The sequence below is a fragment of the Lithobates pipiens genome, unplaced genomic scaffold (genome assembly GCF_037356315.1).
Source record: "Lithobates pipiens isolate NorthernLeopardFrog02 unplaced genomic scaffold, aLitPip1_a1.2 Scaffold_18, whole genome shotgun sequence".
Classification (NCBI taxonomy): Eukaryota; Metazoa; Chordata; class Amphibia; order Anura; family Ranidae; genus Lithobates; species Lithobates pipiens.
In genome coordinates, this window is record NW_027507758.1 from 576,694,744 (window position 1) to 576,722,597 (window position 27,854).

Sequence of the window (27,854 nt, forward strand, 5' to 3'; positions counted from 1 at the left end):
TTTGTAAATCTATGTAATGCAGTCAATGTTATTTATTGGGTGGGAAGTAAGGACTTGAATTAAGCAATTTTTTTGTCAATTACAGTTATATAAATTGCATTTCGAAAAATAAATTCATTGCTTTTTTTTTCCCTTAAGCTTTACAACATGTTTCCAAGATTGGTAGGAATGCTTCCTGGCAGCCATCAGAAAGTTTTTCAAAATGTTGAAGACACGTATGCTTTTATAAGGGAGGTATTTACAAAACAGAAGAAAACACTGGACGTAAATGACCAAAGGAACCTTATTGATGCTTTTCTGGCAAGACAAGAGCAAGAGGTACCGGTTCTGTTTTCTCAATTACTGTTAATTTCCATTCAATTAACAAATAGATAAATAATCTAATACTTGGATATGTTTATCCCTTTCATGAACGAGGGTCATGGATAGTTAAATGTCCAGGCCAAATTCAGCAGGGTCCATATGCATTGGTTAACTTGATTAAAACCATATGACTCATTGCCTAATTAAAAAATGTTTGGCTGTATTCTAATAATATATATAGCTTAAGTTTGCCAAATTGTTTTAATAAGTAACCAACTACATTTTTTATTATAAACTGACAATAAGAAATAACATTTTACTTTAGCAGCTTGTTATAATTATTTTGCCTGATATACTGTAATTGACTTTTTTCACTGAAAATTGCAACCATCTATCAAACCACCTCTCTCTGTGGGGTTTAATAGTGATCACATGACTGAGAACCATGGTGATTGGCTCCCAATGGCTGAATCCGCCTACACAGCACCGGAACAGTGGTGTGCTGTCACATTTGTTTTGTGATCCTCAGCTGCAAAATCTGGACTCTCATATTTTTGTTTTAATAGAATTTATTGCAGCACATTTCACATTCAGGCGCCGTTCAAACCTAGCGTAGTGGGACTGTACAGTTTTTGGCTCATTTTTCCAGTGACCTGCATGGTAAAATAGCTAATAGGCATGTGCATTCGTTTTCATCCGAATGCATTTTTGTCTGAATTTCGGGTATTTTTCGGATTCTGCATGTTCGTTATAGTTTGTTAAAAGATAACGAACATGCAGAATCCGAAAACTGAAAGATCCGGCATAAACAAATGCTTTATTTTGATTTTCGTTGCAACAACAGTTCGATATAGATAGGAGATTCGACATGATGCTGACAACAGCAATCTGTGTCCATCGAACCTGTGGTTGAATGATCCTAACTTTAGCTCTATTAGTTTAAGATTATTCTACATAGAGATAAAAGATTCGACATAGAGAGAAAAGATTTGATATTATAGAGAAAATAGCAAAAAAGGTCGAATGCACCTAACCAAAGTCTATTAGTCCAAGATTATTGGACATTGAGTGAAAAGATTCGACATGAAGATTCGACGAAGCAGTCGCCGCCAGTGGACATTTATGGTTAAATGCTCCGCCCATAGGCTATAGAAGATGTCTAATGTTGATTGACTAGTAATAATAATTAATAAATATAATTATTACTAGTGTCATACAACATTAGAATTCTATTATAATCTTCTTAGAACATTTGACAGACACCATAAGCCTTCAATCACAGATTTGACTTTAATTATTTTGGATTTTAATACGAATGCATTTTTAACTAAACAAAATAAATAAAAACACATTTTGGGAAAATTACATTCCGAAACAAAATATTTCAGTGTGCACATGTCTAGTAGCTAATGGGACATTTTGGTGTATTGAGGGTTGCATGTTTTTTACTGTGCATTTTGCTGTGTTTGTCACTCATTTTTTCATGTGGAAAAACATGTGTTAGTTTATGTGCCGTTCACAAGGAATGGCACAAAAAACGCAACTAGCTATTTTAGGTGTATAAAGTTGGTCCTACACTGTATAATCTCTGTAGGATCTCCTTAAGATTTACCTAAACTATATAATAAGAGGACACAGCATCTATTCAATCATTCTGTATTCAATCGGGCTCTGTATGGTGTGCTTTACAGAACCCAGAACATACTTCTGTTTTCAATACTACAGCTCCATCCACATGGGCTGTTATCTGATCACTCAGCTCCTGACAACTCTGCCAAATGAACGATCAATGCAAAATGAAGGTAAGGTGGATAAGAACGTTAATCACTGGCTGTGTATTTAGTGTGAACAGTGATTGCTGATTGCATTGGAAAGCCATGAACCTGCAGAGGTGAGTGGGAGCAATCTGGAAGAGGAGGGCAGAGGAAGGGTGTGTTAATGAGGTCAGCTGGTGAACTCCTTCCTTTGTCATAACAGTTTTCACGTCCATTAAGTAATTACATTTTTTTTATACAAGCACTGACACTGAGGTAAGGGCTGGTGTAAGACAAATAGAAAGCATTTTCTTTTCTGTACATTAATGCTATATTGGTACATAGGAGAGCTGGAATAAAGAGAAAAAAAGGTGAACTTAGACTTTAATACATGCCTTAAAATACAACTTAATAAATTAGGTTACCTTTCCAGGTTAAAAAAAGAAAAATATCCTTTCCAAATATGTTATATGAGGGTCAGATAATCAATTACAGGAACTTTCAAAATTGGATGAAGATCTACTTTTATGACAACTGTCCATAAGTTGACTTACAAAGGAACACAAAAGTCTTAATTTGTAAACATTGAGGCTTTTTGACATCCCCTCTAAACCATTTGCCCTGGCACTGGTCAATGAGGGCTTTGTGTTAACTACAGCATTGACTATCAATAGGGATGAGCTTGGTGTTCGAGTCAAACGCATGTTCGACTCAAACACCGGCTGTTCGCCCATTCGGCAAAGCCAGAACTCTGTGGGCCGCTTGCGCCATATTCGCGTGGGGCTCACAGCCCACAATGCACTACTCCATCGCAGTGCATTGCTGGCTCATGATTGGCCAAGCATGCACTGTGACCCCGCATGCTTGGCCAATCACAGTGCCGGCAGCGAGGAGAGCCATAATTGGCCACAGGCAAGAACCCTGTGGCCAATTATAGCTCAGGAGGTTTAGTACACGCCCCACAATATATAAGGCCACCAGTGCGGCGGCCTTGTGTAGTGTATTGCGGCGTTCAGGGAGAGAGCACGATGGGCAGGGACAGTGTGTTCTTTTCTTGTGAACCTAGCGCTGTTAAAGTGGGGTTGTGTGCCTCCAGCACAGTTTTCACCTGAAGCTACCCTTTATTGCTGGTGTTCTGTAATACAGGCATCTGCAGGAGTTAAATTGGGTGTTGTGTGCCTTCAGCACAGTATACACCTGAAGATACCCCTTATTGCTGGTGTTCTGTAATATAGGCATCTGCAGCAATTAAAGTGGGTGTTGTGTGCCTCCAGCACAATATACACCTGAAGCTACCCTTTATTACTGGTGTTGTTCTGTTTCTGTAAAACAGGCAGGCAGCTGCAGTAATTACAGATGGTGTACTGTGTCATCTGCTCAGTGTGCACCTAAAGCTACCCAATTGCTGGTTTTCCAATCTACTTGCAGGCCATTACTATGTCTGGAAGGCCAACAAGGAGAGGCAGACAGTCACGAGCCAATAAAAGAGGGCAAGCAGGCTCTGTGTCTAGAGACAATAGTGCTGGTCGTGGATGCGGTGCATCGCCATCAGCACATGGCCATGGGACACGCTTGTCCTTATTTTCGGAAGCTGGACGTGTTGAGCCGCATCATGCCGAAGACTTGGTAGAGTGGATGACCAAGCCCTCCTCATCCTCCTCATCCTCTCTCACCCAGACTCCTCTCTCACCCAGGCTCAGGGTACTAGCAAAGCAGCTGCCAACGCGTCCTCTTCCCTTGTCTCAATGTCATCAGTCACTCCTTCCCTAGACCCAATATGTCCTCCTGAGGATTCCCCCGAACTGTTTAAGCATGGTTTTGGGTACATGCTCCAGGAGGATGCCCAGCATTTTGAAGGCTCTGATGATGTTACCCAGCTAGAGGAAGGCAGTAGCATGAGTGCAGAGAGAGGGAATGCTCAAGAAGGAGAGCAATCTGGCAGTCATGTTCCATCATACTGCCAGGTTTGCTCCAGTGATGAAGAGGTAGGGGATGATGAGGTCACTGACTCCACGTGGGTGCCTGATAGGAGAGAGGAGGAGGAGGCAAATCTCCAACGAGGCAGGATGCCCTCCGGGGGCCAGCTTAGGGGCAGCACACCGACGGAATCACACCGCAGAGCACCGCCTGTGCAGGGCACTGCCTCTGCGAGTTATTCCAAAAGTTCTTTGGTGTGGGCCTTTTTTGAGACGAGTGCATCAGATCACACTGCTACTATCTGCAACATATGTCTCAAGCGTATCTCGCGTGGCCAAAGCATCACCTCTCCTTGCTCCTCATCAGCTGAGATCTCCAACCCAACTAGACCTTCAGTCCTCTCTGAAACCTGCACTGAGAGGAATGAAGGTGTAGAATTAGGTGTGTCACAGCCAAGTACTTGCGGGCACTCTGCTAGCAGTACACCGACGTCCGATTGTAGCAGGCAAATTTCCCTGCTCCAGCTGCTGGACCGTTGAAAGAAGTTCACTCCCAGCCATCCACATGCCCAGCGGTTGAATGCTAACTTGGCTAAATTGCTAGAACTTCAGCTGCTGCCTTTTCAGTAGATAGATTCGGCCCCCTTCCGTGAGTTTGTGCAATGTGCGGTTCCTCAGTGGCAGGTCCCCAAACGCCACTTTTTCTCACGGAAGGCGATTTCGGCTCTCTACCGGCATGTGGAAGACAATGTCCATGCCTTGCTGGACAGGGCGGTCAGTGGTAAGGTGCATATTACCGCTGACTCATGGTCCAGCAGGCATGGACAGGGATTTTACCTATCTTTCACGGCCCATTGGGTCACTCTTTTGGCAGCTGGGAAGGATGCAGGACAAGGTGCAGTAGTGTTGGAGGTTGTTCCGCCACCACGCCTCCAAAATGCTACAACTGGTTGTGACACACCTCTCTCCTCCACCCCTCATCTTCTTCTTCCTCCATGGCCTCTTCCAGTGCTTTGTCCACGCAAAAAGCCACAGATGGACTCTAGTGGCAAGAAAGCGCCCTGAGGCGATTCAGTTCACATAGGTGGCGCTATACAAGTCCCTCACTCACTCACTCACTCACTCACTCACTCACTCACTCACTCACTCACTCAACCAGCGGTGCTCCGTAGGCGTTCAAGGGGCTACGCAAGTACGCAGGCAAAAACATGTCATGCTATGCTTGTGCTGGTTTGGGGGACAGGAGCCACATTGGGGCAGATATTTTGTCAGCTCTGCAGGGGCAGGCCGAGAGGTGGTTGATGCCACGCCAGCTTAAGCCAGGAATGGTGGTTTGTGACAATGACACCAACCTCCTCTCCGCCCTCTGACAGGGACAACTGATCCATGTGCCCTGTGTGGCTAAAGTCCTTAACCTTGTGGTGCAGTGGTTCTTGGGCAGGTACCCGGGCTTACAGAATGTCCTGAGGCAGGCCAGGAAAGTCTGTGTGCATTTCCGCTGATCATTTAATACCAGTGCTTGGCTGGCTGAGCTCCAAAAGGAGTTGAACCTGCCCAAGAACCGCCTTATATGTGACATACCCACCAGGAGGAACTCAACTTTGGCCATGCTGCAGCGGCTGCACATGCAGCAGAGGGCCATCAATGAGTACCTGTGCGACTACGGCACCAGGACAGGGTCAGGGGAGCTCGTTTTTTTTTTCACCACACCAGTGGGGCATGATCAGGGATGAATGCACTGTCCTGTCACCATTTGAGGAGGCCATGAGGATGATGAGCTGTGACAGTGCATGCATCAGTGACACTGTACCTCTTGTCCACCTGTTGGAGCATACACTGCGTGGAATAATGGACAGGGCACTTGAGGCAGAACAGAGACAGGAAGAGGAGGACTTCCTTGCCTCTCAAGGCCCCCTTTATCCAGACAGTGTTCCTGCTGTCCCACCCATCACACAGGAAGAGGAGGAGGAGGAGGAGGAGGCTTGTGTCAGCACGGAGGTGGAGCCTGGTACTCAGCATCAGCAGTCTTTTAGGGATGATTTACAGTCCCAAGAAACCCGTGGACTTGTACGTGGCTGGGAGGAGGTGGCAGTGGATCATGTTGTCCTTAGTGACCCAGAGGACTCCGGACCGAATGCCTCAGCTAACCTATGCTGCATGGCCTCCCTGATCCTGCAAAGCCTGCGGAAGGATCCTCATATTCTTCAGATCAAGGAGAGGGCCCATTACTGGCTGGCCACTCTCCTTGATCCACGGTACAAGGGTAAGGTTGTGGACCTTATCTTGCCGTCGCAGAGGGAGCAGAGGATGAGCCATCCCTGGGAGGCCTTGCAGAAAGGTCTGTGCAACGCGTTCCCAGAGACTGGGAGGTTACAAACTCCTGGTCTTGGACAACGTGTTGCTGAGGCTTCGGTCAGTCACAGAAGGAGCAGTGGAGAAGGTGGCCGTCTAACCGATGTGTTCAGTCAATTTTTTAGTCTGCAGCCCCAAGGTATGATCGGTTCCAGCAACCATCGCCAGTGTCTGATTTACATGGTGCAGGAATACCTAGGGGCAAGGTCAGACTTGGACACCTTTCCCACCAAAAATCCTCTGGCTTACTGGGTCTCTGTGTCCAAACCTTTTTTAGGACAATATCTTGCATATATTAGCCATTAAAATTAGCACTTTTTATTTTGAACGTTCGAGTCCCATAAACTTCAATGGGGTTCTAAAGTTCGTACGAATTTTCGGTCCTTTCGAAAGTTCTGGTGCAAACCGAACTGGGGGGTGTTCGGCTCATCCCTAACTATCAGTCATATGTGATGAAATATTGTCTTTTTAAAGATAGAATATTGATGTTCCATTCATATTTCGTCCTCTTTTTCTGTTGTGCAGGGGAAGTCAGAATCGAATTTGTACTTCCACAATGACAACTTAAGCGTGTTGGTGAGTGACCTATTTGGTGCTGGAATAGAGACAACATCAACCACTCTGCGATGGGGCCTCCTACTAATGATAAAATACCCAGAAATACAAAGTAAGAAAAAAGAATTCAAGATGTATTAAATCACAATCTGTGCAACAGTCTGGATTTTTATCCTTTTTCTTTGTCTCTATTGACATTCCCATCATAGTGAAAATCATAGAGGCAGTCATAACTAACCATAACTTTGAGCCTTGGCAGTTAAAACTAAACTGTGGTATAAAATCTGGTATTTAAATATATTCCTTAAAGGGATACACACACTGTTTAATTTACATTGCCCCTTCTATTTTTGTATGGGCATGATGGCACTGTAATTATATTATCATATTATCAAAGCAATTATATTAAAAAATCAAAGTACCTTTTTCCTAGTCTTTATACAGCTTTCACATGACCCAACTCCCTCCCAAACTGTCTGCAGGGGAACATAAGCAGGAGGAGCTTCTAGTCCTCTGCTGCTGGTTAAGTGTTAAAAAAAAAACAGCATTTGGAATACAGTAAAAATAAATAATGTCAATAAATCTGTTTTAAATTGTCATTCAAATATATATTTGAAATCAAATCTTCAATATTTTTTGGCAATAACAGGATGTGGGTGGATTTCTGCCAGTCACAGCCACACCCATCCAGCCGGTGTCTTAGAATAAGAGGGAGGTGAAGCCACCATTAATCTACATGTAATATCCCACCATTGTGTTTAGCTGGTTAGTGAACATGGAGGAGAAGGGAGGGGGTGGGCTGTCATTTACCACTGTGTATATGCCCACATGTGTGACTCTGCCGTCACATAGATGCTCAGATGTAATAGGGAGGAAATGCTCCCAATAAAAACTCACTGAAAACTGAGCATGTGCAGGAGTTGCCAACACTGCTCTGCAAAATCTCTAGCTGAATTGGGGATATGGACAAAACGGGGCAATAGAGAACAGCAGGGTCATCCATGATTTTTGCAGAATACAGAAAATTTATCTTGTAGTGACTAAGTGAGTATGAACAGCATATAATACACCATTTATTATTGTTAGTTTTTTTTTATTATGTGCAGCACATAGCCTGTACAGAGAGTAGAGCTGTGGGAGAGACCCAGCAGGCCCCACCCACTACAAGTTGCCTGCAGAAAACGACAGGGGGGGCAGAACTAAGACCAGTCACCCTGCACAAGTAGAGAGAGCAGCAGGGCCGGATTATGAGCATCATGGGCCTGGTGCTGAGGATTTTTAAGGGCCATTTTTATAGTTAAAGTGGAGGACCACCCTTAAAAAAAAAAAAAAAAATACATTAAAAATTAGAAAAAAATCTAAAAAAAAAAAAAAAAAATGAAAACTTTTTTTTTTTTTTTACTTACCAGAAATGCCTGATGCTAGGCACATAATCCAAATCTGCCTCTTCCTCCTCCGCGGAGATCTTCTCTCTTCTCTCCTTGTCGCGTTGTCTTCTGGGTAATGGGTCGCGCTGTGTTCTGGGAACTGTGTGTCCCAGAACACAGCGCGTCCCATTCACAAAGCGTTGCGCGACTCGCGCATGCGCAGTAGGAAACGGGCAGTGAAGCCGTAAGGCTCCACTGCCTGTTTCCCTTAGAAAGAATGGCGGCGCCGGGACCCGAGAGCCGAGGGATGGGTCGGCCTCTGGGCGGCCGACATCGCGGGCGCCCTGGACAGGTAAGTCGGCTTATTAAGTCAGCAGCTGCAGTGTTTGCAGCTGCTGACTTTTAATTATTATTTTTTTTTTTAAACGGCCCTCCTCTTTAATAAATAAAATTGAACACAAACATTTTTTTATTATAATAAATTATGTATTTTAAACAAACTGCTCATTCACACTGTATGTGCAAGAGGACACGTTTGAATGAGCCCACATTTTACATTTATACATTTTTTTTCAATTATTTGTTGCAATCTTTTATTGTTTACATTGTTATTTTTGTTTTTTTATTTTTTTAGCATTTTTTAAAATATTTTTATTTCATATTTTTTTACAACTTCATTTTTATTTAATTTTTTTTTTTTTCAAAATGCATTTGGGGCTGAGTTTGGCAGTGGGCGGCATCAGTAGGGCAATGGCAGTGCCCAAATGGTAAGTGCAACCCTGCTGGGCCTATATTAAAGTAGGGGCCTGGAGCTGCAGCTCCAATAGCCCCTACGTTAATCTGGCCCTGGAGAGCAGCAATGACCTGTCTTTATTACGGAGGCATCTGCACAGGGGTTTTACACTGGATTACTGCACAGATCTGTTAGAAATACACAAAGCGCACCAAGATTAACCATCTGACAGGATGTGAATTCCCGGGGGGCCTCCCTTGTGCACACTCCCTGCGTGCTGTGATCACCGAGTCACTGAGACTCGGGTGATCACCGGTCCCAGCCCCTTATCATGTGATCAGCTGCCAGCCAATGACAGCTGATCACATGATCAAAACAAAAGTTCGGTGATAGTTTTTTTCTCTCCTCACGCTGACAGAGGAGATGTAAAAAAGCTGATCACCGGCTCAGCTTAAAGGGACATCAGTCCCGAAATGAAGAGGCAATTATGCCTATTAATTGGTACCTTAAAGTGCCCACAAGTGCCACCTATCAATGCCCACAAGTGCCACCTATCAATGCCCACAAGTGCCACCTATCAATGCCCACCAGCGGTGGCAATCAGTGCCACATAGAAGTGCTGCCTATCAGTGTAACTGATCAGTGTCCATCACTGACACCTATCAGTGCCCATCACTGCTGCCTCATCAGAGTATAGACGAGGCAATTTGCTTTGTGTGCCGTGTGTTCAGTTCACACCACTGAAGTGAAAAAAAGTAGGATGTTCTTTATCATTATACTGTTTTTGGCACACTACAACACTGTGTACGGCGGTGTATAAACAGGAATGATATGTCAGTTTGTGGCATTTCAAAAATGAAAAAAAGAAAAAGTTGAATAGTGTGATGCATTGTAATCAGTACATCACTCTGTTCCCTTCCCAGCGCACACCAGGGACCTCTTCTGATATGAGGTCACGTTGAAATTTTAGATAGCTATGAGTAAGCGATAATTTCAGCGTGAAACGCATCAGCATTCCCTGTTCTACATTCCCTTTGCTGTTGTATTTTACCTGATCCGGAGTGCGGCTATCCACAGTTTTTTCGGTTCTTCCATTAGAAGAAAACCTGTTAGAGTCTGCAAAAGACTTGAGACTGGGGCAGAGGATCACCTTCCAGCAGGACAACGATCCTAAACATACAGCCAGAGCTACAATGGAATGGTTTAGATCAAAGCCTATTCATGTGTTAGAATGGCGCAAAGTCTAGACCTAAATCCAATTGAGAATCTGTGTAAGACTTGAAAATTGCTGTTCACAGACACTCTCCATCCAATCTGACAGAGCATGAGCTATTTTGCAAAGAAGAATGGGCAGAAATGTCACTCTAATTGCAGCAAAAAGTGGTTCTACAAAGCATTGACTTATTGGGGCTGAATATAAATTCACACCACACTTTTCAGATATTTATTTGTAAAAAAAAAAAATGTTAAAAAACATTTATAATGTTCCTTCAACTTCACAATTATGTGCCACTTTGTGTTGGGCTATCACATAAAATCCCAATAAAATACACTGAGCACAATTATAAAAACGCAACACTTTTGTTTTTGCCCCTATTTATCATGAGCTGAACGCAAAGATCTACGATTTTTTCTATGTACACAAAAGGCCTATTTCTCTCAAATATTGTTCACAAATCTGTCTAAATCTGTGTTAGGCTGGCCATACATTATACAATTTTCTTCTATAGATTTCCTTTAGATTTACCAAAACCATATAATATGAGGTCAAATCTAAACACTTTCAATTTGTGTGAAATCGGGCAGGCCCTTCTACTACACAGTTGAAGGTAAATCTAAAGGAAATTGAATAGGAAAATTGTATGGTGTATGGCCAGCTTTAGTGAGCACGTCTCCTTTGCCGAGATAATCCATCTACCTTCACAGGTGTGGCATATCCAGATGCTGATTAGACAGCGTGATTACTGCACAGGCCGCAATAAAAGGCGAAAAAGTCATAGATCTTTGCAGTCAGTTCATGATAAATAGGTGAAAAACACAAAAGTGTTTCGTTTATAATTTTGCTGAGTGTAGATTTAAGTTTTTGGTTGTAACATGACAAAATGTGGAAAATGTCAAGGGGTGTGAATACTTTTTTAAGGCACTGTATCTAGGAGGGTGCTACACCTAGAAGCTCTAGCTCGTGAAGCAGCAGATTAAACAAAGCATGTGCTTGATTGGCTTCAGCAGGATATAAGGGTGACATGTCTGTCCAACAGATGTCTCTTTAACCCCTTGCCGACCAGCCACTGTCATTTTACGGCAGCAGGTCGGTACGATCACACCAGCTGTCGTAGCTATATGTCGGCTCATGGGAACAGGATAGCATGCGCCCACGCAGGCACCCACTGCGCAGAGGGGGTCCTGATGCTGTTGGCCAGTGGTCGCGATGACCGCCGGCCGCGAGCGATCGTGGACACAAGAGGCAGAACAGAGAAGTGTAAACACATACACTTCCCTGTTCTGTGAGGCGAGTCGTGACAGATCGTGTGTTCCTATTAGCTAGGACCCGCAATCACAATCACTTCCTCTAGGGTCAGTCCCCTCCCCCTACAGTTAAAAACACAAAAAAGGAACGCAGTTAACCCCTTGATTGCCCCCTAGTGTTAACCCCTTCCCTGCCAGTGACATTTTTTACAGTAATCAATGCATTTTTATAGCATTGATCGCTGTATAAATGTCAATGGTCCCAAAAATGTGTCAAAAGTGTCCACCATAATGTAGCAGCCGCTATTAGTAGTAAAAATAATAATAAATTCAAATGCTATAAATCTATTCCCTATTTTGTAGATGCTATAACTTTTGTGCAAACCAATAAATATACGCTTATTGCGATTTTTTTAACCAAAAATATGTAGAAGGATACATATCGGCCTAAATTGAGAAAAAAATATATATTTTTTTTTAAAAAATGGGGATATAGCAAAAAGTACAGAATATTGAGTTTTTTCAAAATTGTTGCAATTCTTTTGTTTATAGAGCAAAAAATAAAAGCCACACAGGTGATCAAATACCACCAAAAGAAAGCTCTATTTGTGGGGGAAAAAAAGACGTCAATTTTGTTTGGATGCAGTATTGCATGACCGCGCAATTGTCAGTTAAACGACGCAGTGCCAAATTGCAAAAAATGGCCGGTCTTTCAGCAGCCAAATCTTCCGGGGCTGAAGTGGTTAAAGAGGTGGCCATGTTCTTCTTCAGGATGTAGGCTTTTATTTTTGTGTGTAGCCTCCAGTCTGCACTCAAGGTAAAGTTGATATAGTAGTGATATGATTGGGAAGAACTCTCTTTCCTTAGCCTCTGTCAATGGAAGCTGAAATTGAGAGCCAGCAGCTGCACTAGATGTCGGCTGCTTGCTCTCAATAAGAGGAAATGTACTGTCTTAATGTGTCCTTAGCACTTGGCATCGTGTTGAGGAATGCTGACAAAACATTTTCAGGCAAGAAGGTTTAAAGATATTTGTGCTAAGAAATTGCTTTGCTTTGCATAGTTTGCTTTAAGAATGTTTGCAAAAAAGTTTTATTTATGCTTACTAAGCATGCTCAGTCAGATGCTCTATGGCTTGCTTTATATGTGCACTTTGTGAATAATATTAACAGTATAAAATAGCAGTGTTATATCAAAGTACCATTTTTTTTTTTTTTTTTTATGTGTGCAATTGCTTTCAGTCCTAATTGTACATTTTGCTAATGTGGGTCTTTTTAGAAAAAGTTCAGAATGAAATTGACACAGTAATCGGATCAGCTGAACCCCAGGCTGAACACAGAAAACAGATGCCATATACCGATGCCGTCATTCATGAAATCCAGAGGTTTGCTGATATTGCACCTATGAATGTGGCACATGCAACTGCTAAAGATGTCACATTTAGAGGGTACAACATTCCAAAGGTGAGTGTAAGATACCTTATGTACTGAAAAAGCATGGGCCTTGGTGTAAAGGAACATGCATTGTGGGCCCCTTTTAGTACCCCTCCACAGACCCAGCCAGTACAAAGCAGCATAACAGGACAGTTAGTAGGATAAAGCAGAGCTTCAACCATACATTGACCAAAATCCAGGCAGCGCACAGATGTTTGTGGTCATGTAAGTATGTAGGCTGTGTTCAGCGTGGTGTGGTGGGCAACACACAGAGTGAACACACAGAGTCCAAGTTCAACAAAAAATTGTATATTGTGGTAGCTCACCAATACACACAGACAGGCCCAGCAGAGAGGCAACCCACTTGGAGCCACTTACAGAAATAAACAGTGATGTGATAATTGTCTGGAGGCCCAAAGGAGCGGATTATGGCTTGGCCAGCCTGTACCCTGAAGGGGAGGCTTCCTGGAAGGTTGGAGTAGTCCCTAAATTTTCCCTACACTAATCACCTGTAAAACAAGCTCCAGGAGCCAGAGTCTTAAATAGACTCTGCCTGACCCAAGATGGCCACCAAAGTCACATGGGATGCCAGCATCCAATTGGATAGCTGCCTCCCTGTGACCAAGGAAACCATAGAGAAACTAAGTTCCTTTCAATTTCCTTCCCCATCTGCAATGCTGCTGTGGTTGAGCACCACCTACAGTGGAAAAATAGACTGCACCTGCCTATATGTAGGTCAGATCCAAAAGAAGTTGGCACAGCTTGATTATCAGACCAGCAGGCTGAGGACTATGTATAATTAACATCAGATAAAAAGTTGAGGTCCGCACAAGTTAAAATTGTTAGCAAAATTGTGGTAACTCAAAAAAGTTCACAATATTTAAAGGGGTTGTAAAGGTAAATGTTTTTTCACCTTAATGCATTCTATGCATTAAGGTGAAAAAACATCTCACACTGCTGGCGCCCCCAGTCCCCCCGTTTTACTTACCTGACCCCTCGAAAATCCCGCGCTCGCCCCCGCCGTCCTCTTCGCCGCTCAGCCTGGCCGCTGATTGGCTGGAGTGGATGGATTGAAAGGAAAGCAGCCATTGGCTCGCGCTGCTGTCAATCACATCCAATGACGCAGCGCGCCGGGGGGGCGGGGCCTTGTGATACAGCGAGCGGCTATAGCCGCCGGCTGTATCACGGGAGCGCGCCCGCAGTGCTTCTCACCAATGCGAGGGAGCTCGCATTAACGTGAGAAGCACCTGCGGGAGGAAGCAGAGACAGCCGCCGAGGGACCCCAGAAGAGCAGGTTCGGGGCCACTCTGTGCAAAACGAGCTGCACAGTGGAGGTAAGTAAGACATGTTTGTTATTTAAAAAAAATAAAAAATTTTACTTTACAACCCCTTTAACTGCACACTGTGAGTTTAACTCATCTAGTCCTCTCTTCTCAAGCCTTACTGTCCCTAGCCTGTACGTTTCATTCATAAGATTTCGGTTATTGTATTTTGTAAATGGAGGCTCAGGATTGCATGTGTGTGTCATCAAGGGTGGTCTAAATGCAAATGCAGTCTGCCTTGGTATGTCCACTCTCCCAAACTGACATCCACTCAACAGATTTCTGGCAGGATCAACAGAATGCTCCTCTATAGATGCAGCACAGTGACTAGATGTTGTCACCTGGAGAAATATTTTAAGTGGATTAAATGTTATGGTGACAGTTGTCAAAGCTAGGCATTATCATTACTTTGGAGAGATTTCCTCTTCCTTCCTGTTGGGTCTCAAGACAGGAACTAAAGGAAAATTTCCCAGACAGTGAAACAAAAAAAAACGTAATAGGGGTTTAATTCTTACCCCCTCTTTCCAAAACTAGAAAACAAATGGCTATGCTTACAAGGTTGATCAAGCCAATTACGAGAAATGGTCAGGGGTTACAACGTGTTTTCTATAGGCTGAAAGTCAAACTGATATTGGAAGGCAGAGCTTTTTAGATTTCATTAGGGCAGTGCAGGGTGTAGCAGGGTGTTAAGTAATACATGTCCTCCCTGGGTCAGCTGATAGCCTCTCATGGCTTTCACTACCATTTATATGTTGATGACACCCAACTCTATCTCTCTGCCCCTCAGCTCACCCCATCAGTCTCCTCACGCATCACTGATCTACTAACAGACATATCAGCCTGGATGTCACACCACTTCCTCAAACTGAATCTATCTAAAACTGAGCTCTTAATATTTCCTCTCCCACGTGCCCCTTCCCCTGACTTCTCTGTCAAGACCAATGGCACATCTATCAGTCCGTCCCCACATGCCAGGGTGCTAGGAGTAACCTTAGAGTCTGAACTGTCCTTTCAGGCCCACATACAAGCCCTGTCCAAATCATGCCGCCTTAGCCTCTGCAACATTTCCAGAATACTCCCCTTTTTAACTAATGACACCACCAAGCTTCTAATTAACTCCCTGGTCATCTCTCGCCTCGACTACTGCAACTCCCTCCTCACTGGATTACCTTTACATAGACTATCCCCCCTTCAGTCCATTATGAATGCTGCTGCAAGACTCAGCCACCATACCAACCATTCAGTGTCCTCCACCCATCTCTGCCAATCCCTCCACTGGCTTCCACTCACCCAACGAATACAATTCAAAGTACTAACAATAATTTAAAAGCCATCCATAACTCTGCCCCCAGCTACATCACTAACTTAGTCCCCAAATACCAACCAAGCCGCTCTCGTCGGTCATCCCAAGACCTTTTGCTCTCTAGCTCCCTTGTCACCTGCTCACATGCTCGCCTCTAGGATTTCTCCAGACCTTCTCCCATCCTTTGGAACTCCCTACCTCAATCTGTCCAACTATCCCCTAATCTATCCATCTTTAGGCGATCCCTGAAAACCCTTCTGTTAAAAGGAGCATATCCTGCTTCTAACTAACACTGTTTTACTTCCTCCATCAGCTCATACCCCCACAGCTATTACCTTTTGAATCAATTGACCCTTCCTTTTTAGATTGTAAGTTCTAACGAGCGGGGCCCTCTGATTCCTCTTGTACCAAATTGTAATGTAACTGATGGCCTTTATGACAAAATCGCATCCCTGTCCTGCCCAGACCTAACCACTTCCATCTACAACAAGACGCTGTCATCCTACCTACGTACTTTCTCCTCTTTCTACATGCCAAACCAGGCCCTATCTGCCACAACCCTGGCAAACAGACGACACCAGAAGTCTCAAGAGACACAGCCATGCTCTTGAGCGAGCATGGCATAAATCTAAGTCCCTGCAAGACTTTGCCCTCTACAAATCTGCCCTTCTCAAATACAACTCCTGCCACAACACTGCTAAACAAACCTATTACAACACTCTCATCAAAACCCTCTCATCCAAACCTGGTCAACTCTTTTCTACCCCTAATTCCTTACTTCACCCCCCACTGCCCCCACCCACCAACTTGCTTACAGCTCAACAGATTGCCAACTGTTTCAATAGCAAAATCGACACAATTTGCAAGGAGATATCCAGCATTCAACTTCCTCCCCTACCCAACACAACAGGTCCAACACCACACTCAATACTCTCCTCTTTTTGCCCACAGATGAAGTTGATAAACTCCTCTCCATGGCCCACCTCACTACCTGTTCCCTGGACCCTGCCCCCTCACAATTACTGCAACCACCTTCCCACTCTATCCTCAACTCCCTAACCCACATCTTCAACCTCTCCTCTGGCACCTTTCCTTCCCCACTCAAACATACACTGGTTACCCTCATACTCAAAAAAAACCTCACTAGACCCCACCTGTTTGAATAACTTAAGACCCATCTCCCTGCTCCCATTTGCCTCCAAGTTCATTGAATGCCTTGTTCATGACCAAATGAGTCGTACCTCATGGACAACAACCTTCTCGACCCCCTACAGTCTGGCTTCCGCCTACAACATTCTACTGAAACCGCCCTACTAAAACTCACCAATGACCTACTAACTGCTAAAACCAACAGCCACTACTCCATACTCATACTTTTAGACCTCTCTGCTGCCTTTGACACAGTTGACCACCTGCTCCTCCTCAGCAAATTATACTCCCTTGGCCTCCGCGATTCTGTTTTATCCTGGTTATCCTCCTACCTATCTCAGCGCACTTTCAGTGTCACTTACAACTCCATCTCCTCCACTCCCCTTCCTCTTTCTGTTGAGGTACACCAAGGTTCTGTCCTTGGGCCCCTCCTATTCTCACTCTATACCTCTTCTCTGGGCCAGTTGATAACCTCCCATGGTTTCCAATACCACCTCTATGCGACACCCAGATCTCTCCACTCCTCAACTCACCCCCTCAATCTCCTCACAGATCTCCAACTTACTGAATGACATATCGATAATATGGATGTCACACCACTTCCTCAAACTCAATCTTTCTAAAACTGATCTTGTTATATTTCCTCCTTCACGATCCCCCCCCTGTGACTTCACCATTAATATCAACAACACAACCATTGGTCCCTCCACACATGCCAGAGTCCTGGGTGTAATCCTTGACTCTGAATTCTCCTTGAGCTCCCATATCCAATCACTGGCTAAAGCCTGCCTCCTTCACCTCCGCAATATCTCCAGAATTCGACCCTTCCTGACTAATGACACCACAAGGCAACTCATTCACTCCTTGATTATTTCCCGCCTTGACTACTGCAACTCTCCTTAAGCAGGCTATCCCCCTTCAGTCTATTAGGAATGCTGCTGTTAGACTAATACACATCACTAATCGATCCGTGACTGATGCCCCTCTCTGCCAATCCCTGGCTTCCCCTACCCCACCGTGTAAAATTCAAAATGCTAACCATAACATACAAAGCCATGCACAGCATTGCCCCCATCTACATCACCAACCTCATCTGCAGATATCGCCCAAATCGTCCTCTCCGCTCCTCCCAGGACCTCCTGCTCTGTAGCTCCCTTGTTACCTCCTCCCAGGCTCGCCTTCAAGACTTCTCCAGAGCTTCTCCCATCCTCTGGAACTCCCTGCCCCTGTATATCCGATCAGCCCCTACCCTGTTCACCTTTAGGAGATCCCTGAAAACTCATTTATCTAGGGAAGCGTATCCCACACCCACCTAACTGTCCCTGAGCCACCCCCATCAAATCATCCTCTGCAGCTATTACCTTTTGTATCACCCCCTCCCTTTAGAATGTAAGCTCTATGAGCAGGGCCCTCCTGTACTTTTTGTATTGAACTATACTGTAATTGTATTGTGCCCCCTATCCATTGTAAAGCACTGTATAAACTGTTGGCACTATATAAATTGTGTATAATAATAATAATACTGTATTCAATATTGTACTGCTATTTGTGTCCACTGAGATTCATGCTCTTCAATTGTCCTGTTCATTAATTTATTACAATTGTCTTGTTGAACATTGTTACTGAGACAAAAAGTGAAGGAAGACTCGCTGCCATAACAAGAGTAGAGAGGAATTATCTACACGAGGCCACCTGTTACAATGACTAAAAGGACCCTAGAGGGTTATTTTCCCTCTACGCCTGCCCATTTATTTTTCCTTGTTGATTGTTCACTTCTGGAAATATGGCAAAAATTTGAAGAAAATCTTCCCAACAGGACAAAAGTACTTTAAAGGAATTTAATATTTTGTTATGCTTCCCAACACTTAGAAAAGTTTAGCTATAGATACATTTGAAAAACCATATGTTTATGGTAGACAATATGACAAACATTTATAATGGTTTTCCACAAGAAATATTTTGCATTGCATTTATACTAAAGCCCAAACACTTTTAAATTATACTGTATTATTGTGTTTTTTTTTTCCCACAGGGAACCACTATTATCCCATTGCTGACCTCTGTCCTTAGAGATAAAGCTTACTTTGAAAAACCAGATGAGTTTTACCCTGAACATTTCCTGGATTCAGAAGGAAATTTAAAGAAGAATGAGGCATTTATACCTTTTTCACTAGGTAAAGTTCTTTGGCAGAAGATGTTTGATGATGTTATGTCCTGTCAGTAAACAGTAAGATATATTCACAGTTTAAAGAAGGTTTGTAGTATTTCAGGACATAACCCAGTGTAGTGTAAAGTATTACTGTACGATAGCTAGTAATAGACACCTGTAATAAAGGGTTAACCTTATTACTTAAAAGTTCCTATATTTAACCTTTCGGATATGTGAATGTAATGCAATCATTTCAGACTACTCAAAAGTATAATAATAAAATTAATTTACTTAGCTTGGTTTAAAGATATATTACATATGATAAAAAATATTCTATTCGAAATTAAATACCTGGAGGCGACAGTCTGCTTGATTCTTTAGTTCTGAATCCAACTCAACTAGCCCCTGGTCTTCCAGTTATATATATGGCAGGGCAAACATTAGTTATAACTGATTTGAGCCACACCATAGAAAAGAACAGTCAGCCCTTGTACACACGGTCGGAGATTCCAACGCAGTGTGTCCGATCGGACCGTGTTGTCGGATAATCCGACTGTGTGTGGTCTGCATTAGACTGTTTCCGTCTGAGTATCCGACGGACCAAGTTTTCCAACTTGTCGGTAAAATTTTCAGACAACATGATCCGATCGGACCTTGTCCGATCATGTGTAGAGAATTCCGATCGGACAAAGTGCCATGTATGCTCAGATCAAATTCCTACACCAAAGCTATTGGCTACTAGCCTGAACGTAGTCCCGTCGTAACGAAAAAAAGGTCATAACGTTAAGTACGATCGGATTTTCTGACAACTTTGTCCGACCGTGTGTATGCAACAATTTTGGACAAAATCCGTCAGACAAAATACGACAGATTTGGTTGTCGAAAATGTCCGACCGTGTGTACAAGGTCTCAGAGGTTCCCAACTTCCCACAGCATAATGAGACCACATGTGTCGGTATAAATTAGACCCATTTGGTATAAATAGATAGAAGTGATTACCTAAACACTAACATAATGATAACATTAAACTATTACTAAGTTTCTTGTAAATCAATAACTATTAAAAACCTACACTAAAACACCTTCATCTGGATGTGTTCTCTCATGCTGAAGACATTTTGTAGCTTATTCAAACCACTTTTCAAGTTCTGACAACCCATAGACCCATAACCAGTGTTCCTTGGGTTCACCTTTCTCCTGAGCCTTGGGGAGCATTCAGGATATGGAAGGTGGGCTTCCATCACTGCTCTCCTCTACATTGCATGAAACAGGAATTAATAAAAAAAAAGTGTGTAGCGCAACCAAAATCTACCATATACTAAAAAACTATAATACTAAAAATGTGAACATTCCAATAAACTCAAATTATACGGTGTACAACAAAAAAATGACATTCACATTCAAAAATTTAGTAAAATCAAACTTTAAAGTCCAATCAACAAATAGTGTGATCACCACTGCGCCACAGTTATCCAAATAAAAGTGCTCAGTATCTCCCCAACTATATAAGTTGGATGCTCACCTCATGCCATGACCCCTGCATTACCAGAAAGGTCAAAGCAAGCTGTGTTCCTCTCAGGGTTCTGACAGACGCTTGGCAAGCCCTCAATCCTTTCTCCTCACACTGAGGTACACAGGTCCTTAGACACTCAGGAACACCTGATGTATATGGGAAGGAAAGGAAAGCACACACGATCTAATGTTCTCCATGTAAAAGTTTTAATATATAACAGATATTAGATAAGTATTATGCCGCGTACACACAATCGGACTTTCCGATGGGAAATGTTGGATGTGAGCTTTTTGGCGTAAAGTCCAACCATGTGTTTGCTCCATCAGACAATTGTTGTCGGACTTTCCGCCAAAAAATGTTGGCTAGCAGGTTCTCAATTTTTCTGCCAACAAATGTTTTTTGTTGGACTTTCCAATCTTGTGTACACAAGTCCGTCACACAAAAGTACATGCATTGTCAGAAGCGTGCGTTCTTGTAAAACTAGCATTCGTAATAGAGGTTAGCAGAAGAACCCCAAAGGGTGGCACAGGACTATTGAACTTCCTTTTTATTGGCGTGTCGTACATCTAGTATGTCACCATGTTCGAAATTGTTGGCCAACATTTGTGTGTATTTGTGTGTATTGTGTGTATTTGTGTGTATGCAAGACAAGTTGGAGCCAATATCCTTCGGAAAAGTTCATGGTTTTGTTGTCAGAAAGTCAGATTGTGTGTACGCGGTATTACACTTACAGAGTAAAGCAATGCCACCAGTGCTAACTTAAATGCCGGCCTACGGCTCTGTTGCAAGATGGCTGCATGATGTCATGCCCAAGGCTCTGCCCCCTATACACGTTACATTCAAAGCGAGGACTTCTTCACTCCTACTGAAGAAGTCCTTGCTTTGAATGTAATAAAACTTTTAAACAGAGAGCATTAGATCTTGTGTGGTTGTGCCAACTGATTTTGTATCACATTGGTCCAGATGAAACAGGAATTACATGGTTTTGAGAATTTGTCATGTCATTTCACACATCTTTATCACAATGGCAGCTCTCACTTTTACAGAATTCACATGTTAGCACACAGCTAAGTTTTAATGTTTTCTTTTCTTCAACAGGTAAGAGAAGCTGTGCTGGAGAAAACTTGGCAAAGATGGAACTATTCCTGTTTTTTACAACATTGTTGCAAAACTTCTCCTTCCAGGCCCCTCCTGGTGCTAAGTTGGACCTGACTCCTGCACTGGGGTTCACCAACGCCCCCTTACCATATAAGATTTGTGCTATACCTCGCAGCTAGAATATAGCCAAGCCAACCAATGACCATGCTTGACCCACATGAAAAAAAAATGTTCAGTTTGCAAAACCTTTAACTTTGAGCATATTTTTATTTTTCATTTTATTACATTCATTACTTGGAAGTCTGGAAAAAGTAATTGCAGATTCTTTCCTGCTCGTTGTTATGTTCTGTGGACCATATTTTACTTCTGGTCTTCTTGGTGGCTGCCCTCACTGATCCAATGACATATATATTTACGTGTGTATATATGTGTACATATATACATCCCTATATCTTGGCCCTTGGATTATTCTGTACTACATTTTGAAGTTTCTGTGTATAGCACCTTTTTACTTGTTTTATGCCTATGTAAACAAGGCAGATCGCCGTTCTGTCTGTACAAAAGGCATGGATCCTGTATTTATGTAAAGCAGAAACACAGATCCATATCTTCCACAAGTAAAAGCACCTCCCTCACTACACTGAATCACCAGCTAGGCACACATTTAACCCTTTGATCGCCCCTGGTGTCAACCCCTTCCCTGCCAGTGTCATTAGCACAGTGCATATTTTTAGCACTGATCACTGTAATAATGTCACTGGCCCCCAAAAAAGTGTCAAAAGTGTCAGGTGTCCGATTTGTTGGCTGCAATATCGTAGTCCCACTATAAGTCGCTGATCGCTGCCATTACTAGTAAAAAAATTAATAAAATGCAAATTCCATAAATATATCCCAAAGTTTGTAGATGCTATAACTTTTGCGCAAATCAATCAATATAAGCTTATTGGCATTTTATAAAAATGTTTTATCCAAAATATGCAGCAGAATACATATTAACCACTTCAGCCCCGGACAATTTTGCTAGTCAAAGGCCAGACCACTTTTTGCGATTCAGCACTGCTTCGCTTTAACTGACAATTGCGCGCCCGTGCGACGTGGCTCCCAAACAAAATTGCTGTCCTTTTTTTCCCACAAATAGAGCTTTCTTTTGGTGGTATTTGATCACCCCTGCGTTTTTTATTTTTTGCGCTATAAACAAAAATAGAGCAACAATTTTGAAAAAAACGCATTATTTTTTACTTTTTGTTATAATAAATATCCCCCAAAAATATATATATAAAAAAAAACATTTTTTTCCCTCAGTTCAGGTCGATACATATTCTTCTACATATTTTTGGTTAAAAAAAATCGCAATAAGCGATTATTGATTGGTTTGCGCAAAAGTTATAGCGTTTACAAAATAGGGGATAATTTTATGGCATTTTTATTAATATTTTTTTTTACTAGTAATCGCGGCGATCAGCGATTTTGTATTGTGACTGCAACATTATGGCGGACACATCGGACATTTTTGACACATTTTTGACACATTTTTGGGACCATTGTCATTTATACAGCAATCACTGCTATATAAATGCAGTGATTCCTGTGTAAACGGCACTGGCAGTGAAGGAGTTAACCAGTGGGTGGCAGTGTAGGGGTTAAGTGTTCCTAGGGGTGTGTTACTAACTGTGGGGGGCTGGGTTTTCATCTAGTGAACACTGATCTCTGCTCCAATCACATGGAGCAGAGATCAGCGTCACTAGTTGCTAGGCAAAATGGGGAAATACTGTTTACAACAGCATTTCTCCGTTCAGCCACCCAGTGAGACGATCGCGGGTATGCACCCAGCGATCGAGTCCGCGGGACCCGCTACCAGATTCACGGGGGTCCCGACCGGCATGCGAGCGTGCTGGCAGCGGCACGCTCGCGATGGCAGGGCGGTAATAAAAATTAGACGTACCTGTACACCAATATTCCTGCCCGTGCCATTCTGCCGAAGTACATTGGCATGCGCCGGTCGGGAAACGGTTAACCTAAATTGATGAAGAAATTACATTTTCAATTTTTTTTGGATGTGTCTTAGAGCATAAAGTAAAAAAATATAGTTTAATAGTCGCAGAGGTGCCCAAAAGAAAGCTCTATTTGTGGAAGAAAAGGACATACAATTTATTTGGGTACAGCGTCGCGTGACAGCGCGATTGTCAGTTAAAGTAACGCAGTGCCGTATTGCAAAAAATGGCCTGGTTATGAATGGGGGGAAATCTTCTGGAGGTGAAGTGGTTAAAGAATACACGTTTTAAACTTGTGTCAGTGGAGACACACTAAAATGTGAGTGCTTGTAATTGAGTTTATAAATGAAACATTTTATAAAAAATTTTAAAACTGTTTTACTAATTTCTTCTCTAACATATGGATTGATGGGTATTGGAAGGAGATAATCAACAGTTGGAGCGCCATAGCAATGTCCTAGCAACAGGATGGGGGTACTCCTTTTGTGGGGGTATTTCAGGCAGGCTTTTGAAGCTCCAAATACTGGTGCTCACCTCAGCCATCACAAGAGCACACTCTCTCTGATACAAACACCATTAATGCTGCCCAGTGGGAGTGTCGCTCTTGCTGTGCTTTCTGGGAGGGGGTACTTAAGGTGCGGATGTCACGTGTTTTGGTATTCCGGTCCAGAAATATGTTCTGACTGCACGGTCCTGACCAGCCCCCAGGACATCCATGGCCTGGGGTGCGGATCCACCCGACTTTACGTCTCGGGGCTGGCTAGCTCGAGGTGAGGAAACTGAAAGGAGGATTTGGAGGTGGTCCGGTGCCGTCTCAGTTAGTGGAGAGGCCCAGCAACTGTGAAGTCATCCAGGGGAGGACTCTTCAGGAGAAGGCCACGCAAGGGTTGGCTTCTCAACAGGAGCCTGGACAAGTTGAAGGACCTAAGTGAATCCAATCTCGTGCGATATCGCCGGACTGGCTGCAAGATACCGGTACCACACAAGTGTTCTACAAGCTTTCAAGTTTCCCACACGTGTTTTATAGCAAAGTCTGTGGAAGAGACTTATTCCTGACTCAAACACCCTGTTGGCTGCTAGGCCTGGTGAGAGAAGGAATATCCAATTAGGGTGAGGATCCAGTTGTGAATGGCTATTCTCTGGATTTATTCAAAGTGAGAGACTGTTTCATACGGAACTTAACATTCAGAGTACCTGGACTTTTTACCTAAACTGTCTGATCCTATGTTGATAGACTGTATTGTTAACTACTTTACGCAAATAAAAATCCCTTTAAGTGGATCTGTCGTCAGTCTCTGCAGTTTTTGGGGCATCTACCTCGGGAAACCCCTAGACGCATACGAGGTGAATAAGGTAACAGTAAGCCCAATAAATTCAGCTGCTCCTTCGGGAGTCAGCGCTACATAAAAAATAAAAGTTTAAATAAATAAGAAAAAAAATAATTTTAAACGTGCCTTGTCCCGCAAGCCCATGTGCAGAAGCGAACGCATACGTGAGTGGCGCTCGCATATGAAAACGGTGTTCAAACCACACATATAAGGTATTGCCACGATTGGTAGAGCAATAATTCTAGTCCTAGACGTACTCTGTAACACAAAACATGCAACCTGTAGAATTTTTTAAACGTCGCCTATGGAGATTTTTAAGGGTAAAAGTTTGTCGCCATTCCATGAGCGGGCGCATTTGTGAGGTGTGACATGTTGGGTATCAATTTACTCCGCATAACATTATCTTTCACAATATAAAAAAAATTGGGCTAACTTTACTGTTTACTGTCTTATTTTTTAATTCAAAAAAGTGTATATATTCCATAAAACGTGTGTTTGTAAGACCGCTGTACAAATACGGTTTGATAAAAAGTATTCCAACGACCGCCATTTTATTCTCTAGGGTTTTAGAAAAAAATGATACTGTTTGGGGGTTCTAAGTAATTTTCTAGCAAAAAAAAACATGTTTTTACCTTGTAAACATCAAATCTCAGAAAGAGGCTCAGTCCTTAAGTGGTTAAAGACACACAATGAATTACCACAGCAAAGGAAATCCTGTTCCTTCCCCTCCCCCAATCCATCCTGCTCCCTTTACAACAGATGCAGCGCTCTCCTTCCCATGGCCTCCACATACAAAGGACCAGTATATCACCTAACCTTGACGTTTTGTGCAGTGTCTCTGAAGAAAGAATATTTGATGCAGCATGCTGTAGTGCCCATAGGGTTGCCACCTTTTCTTCAAGTCAAACCGAACACTTTAGCAGCGCACAGTAATTTTTTTAAAATACACATATGTTGCTAATAAACAACATTTCTATTCATATCAATCCCTGGTCCCTGGTGCCTTCTACACTATCTGGCAATTTAAGTGATGGCTCAAATAGCATCCGTTGTTCGGCTAAAACATGTTTCCCCTTCTTCATTTACAGGATGATCCCTGTAACCTGTTTTCTACAGCAAGAGTTAATTGATTGTTTCCAGTTACTGCACGACCAAGTGTGGTTTACCTGTTATGTTCTTTTTTATTTTTTTGATGACTGTTCAAGTAAAGCTACCTCAGGTTATACACATATCCAGCCACAACTTGTTGACATGCCTACCACTAGGTCCTACCACTGGATGGCAGCAGTTCGCTTACTATGGTTCAAGAAAAGTCAAGCCAAAACCAACCTCACCCACATTCAGCACCATAGCTCCCATGCCATACTTCATAACCCTAAAGACATAGCCAATACCTTTAAGGATTTTTATGAATCCCTTTATAATCTCAATAATGACCCACATACCCACCAACCCACGGACATAGAGATTGACGAGTTTCTTCAAGGGGTTAGTCTACCCTCTATTGATGTAACTGCGCTTCAAAAACTGAACTCCCCTATCACTTGCGAGGAAGTGGTAAGAGTTATAAAGTCCCTTCCCATGCATAAATCACCAGGGGCTTAAGGTTTTTCCACTGAATACTATAAGGGATTTGACCCACTCTTAGCCCCAAAAATGGTAGGTTTTAAATGCAGCAGCTTCCTCTGGTTCTTTTCCAAAAGAAATGCTCCAGGCCATCATAGTTACACTACCTAAGCCAGGCAAAGACCCAACTCAGTCCCAAAACTTTAGGCCAATTTCTTATTGAATTCAGATTTAAAGATCTATACCAAGATCTTAGCCAATAGACTAATGGAATTTACCCCCTCCCTTATAGGACTAGACCAAGTAGGCTTTGTAAATGGCAGGCAAGCACCAGACGGGACTAGAAGGATGCTAAATCTTCTACGTTTTGCAGAAATCAACAAACACCCTTTGATAGAGTACATTGGGGCTAACTATCAAAGACCCTACACAAATTCGGGATATCTGGCCAGATCCACTCAGCTATAATGTCCCTTTATTCGTACCCCTCGGCTCAAGTCTATACATCTAGTTTACTCTCTGAACCCTTTCCACTCTCAAATGGCACGTGCCAAGGCTGCCCCTTTCCCCAATTATGTTTACCACTAGGGGAAAGTAACAGATCTAACGACACTATTCAGGCCATTGAAATAGGTCCCGAGAGACAAAAATAGGGCTCTTTGCTGACGATATCATTCTAACTGTTACTAACCCAGAGTCTTCCATCATACAAATACAAAAGCTACTACACAAATTTGGACAGGTCTCCCTTTACAAAGTCAACATGAATAAATGCTTTACTTTAACCCTCAATGTGTCGCCAGTGATCAAAAACAAACTTAAAAGATTATTCCCCTGCAATTGGGACTCTCCTTCAATTACTTATCTTGGGGTGCAGCTGACCTCCTCCTCCGCTAACATATATACTTGCAACTACCCTCCATTGTTAGAATGGCAGAAGAGATGAACCAAATAGGAAAACTACATATAACCTGGATGGGGAGAATAGCTGCATACCAAATGCAAATACTGCTTAAACTGCTATATCACTTCAGGACACTGCCCGTTCCTATCCCCCAAAAATTCTTCACTCAATTATCGAATAACCTGAAGAAATATATCTGGGCGGGTAAAACACCTAGAATTGCTTTAGCACAACTATATAAACCATAACACTTGAGGTAGGCCTCCCCAACACACAGATATACTACTGAGCAGAGATATTGGATCAAATGAGTTACTGGTTCTCTTGCCATACTGATAATAGGTGGTCGGACATAGAATGTGCAATCACACCAGGATATAACCTCCCAGTGCTGGCTATGGCCGCTTGCATATACCATAAACCAGAAACTCCCCTTTACCCTACAGTACAAGCCACTGTTGCAGCATGGTCCTTGGCATACCAGAAGTCTGCTGATACCCCAATGTACAAACTAAAAATTCCGTTAGCGGCTTATGAATACCTAATCCCCAATCTATCGACCCAATCCTGGAAAAAAAAGAGGTGAGCATTTTCTCACAGCTGCAATTTAGGAACAAGAGATATTGCACAGATACCAACTGTTCCAAATAAAACA

The 27,854-nt window shown here is 42.8% G+C and overlaps 1 protein-coding gene across 1 annotated transcript in view; it reads left to right on the plus strand.

The window, feature by feature from the left end:
* The window catches only part of LOC143986780 (uncharacterized), a 133,716-nt gene extending 109,034 nt beyond the window's left edge, over positions 1–24,682 (plus strand). Inside the window, exons 16-20 of the mRNA XM_077485186.1 lie at positions 139–318; positions 6,851–6,992; positions 12,722–12,906; positions 18,683–18,824; positions 21,411–24,682. Of these exons, the coding sequence (XP_077341312.1) occupies positions 139–318; positions 6,851–6,992; positions 12,722–12,906; positions 18,683–18,824; positions 21,411–21,589 (828 nt within the window). The 3' untranslated portion in view covers positions 21,590–24,682. The remainder of the gene's footprint in view (positions 1–138; positions 319–6,850; positions 6,993–12,721; positions 12,907–18,682; positions 18,825–21,410) is intronic.
* Positions 24,683–27,854: the final 3,172 nt, after the last annotated feature.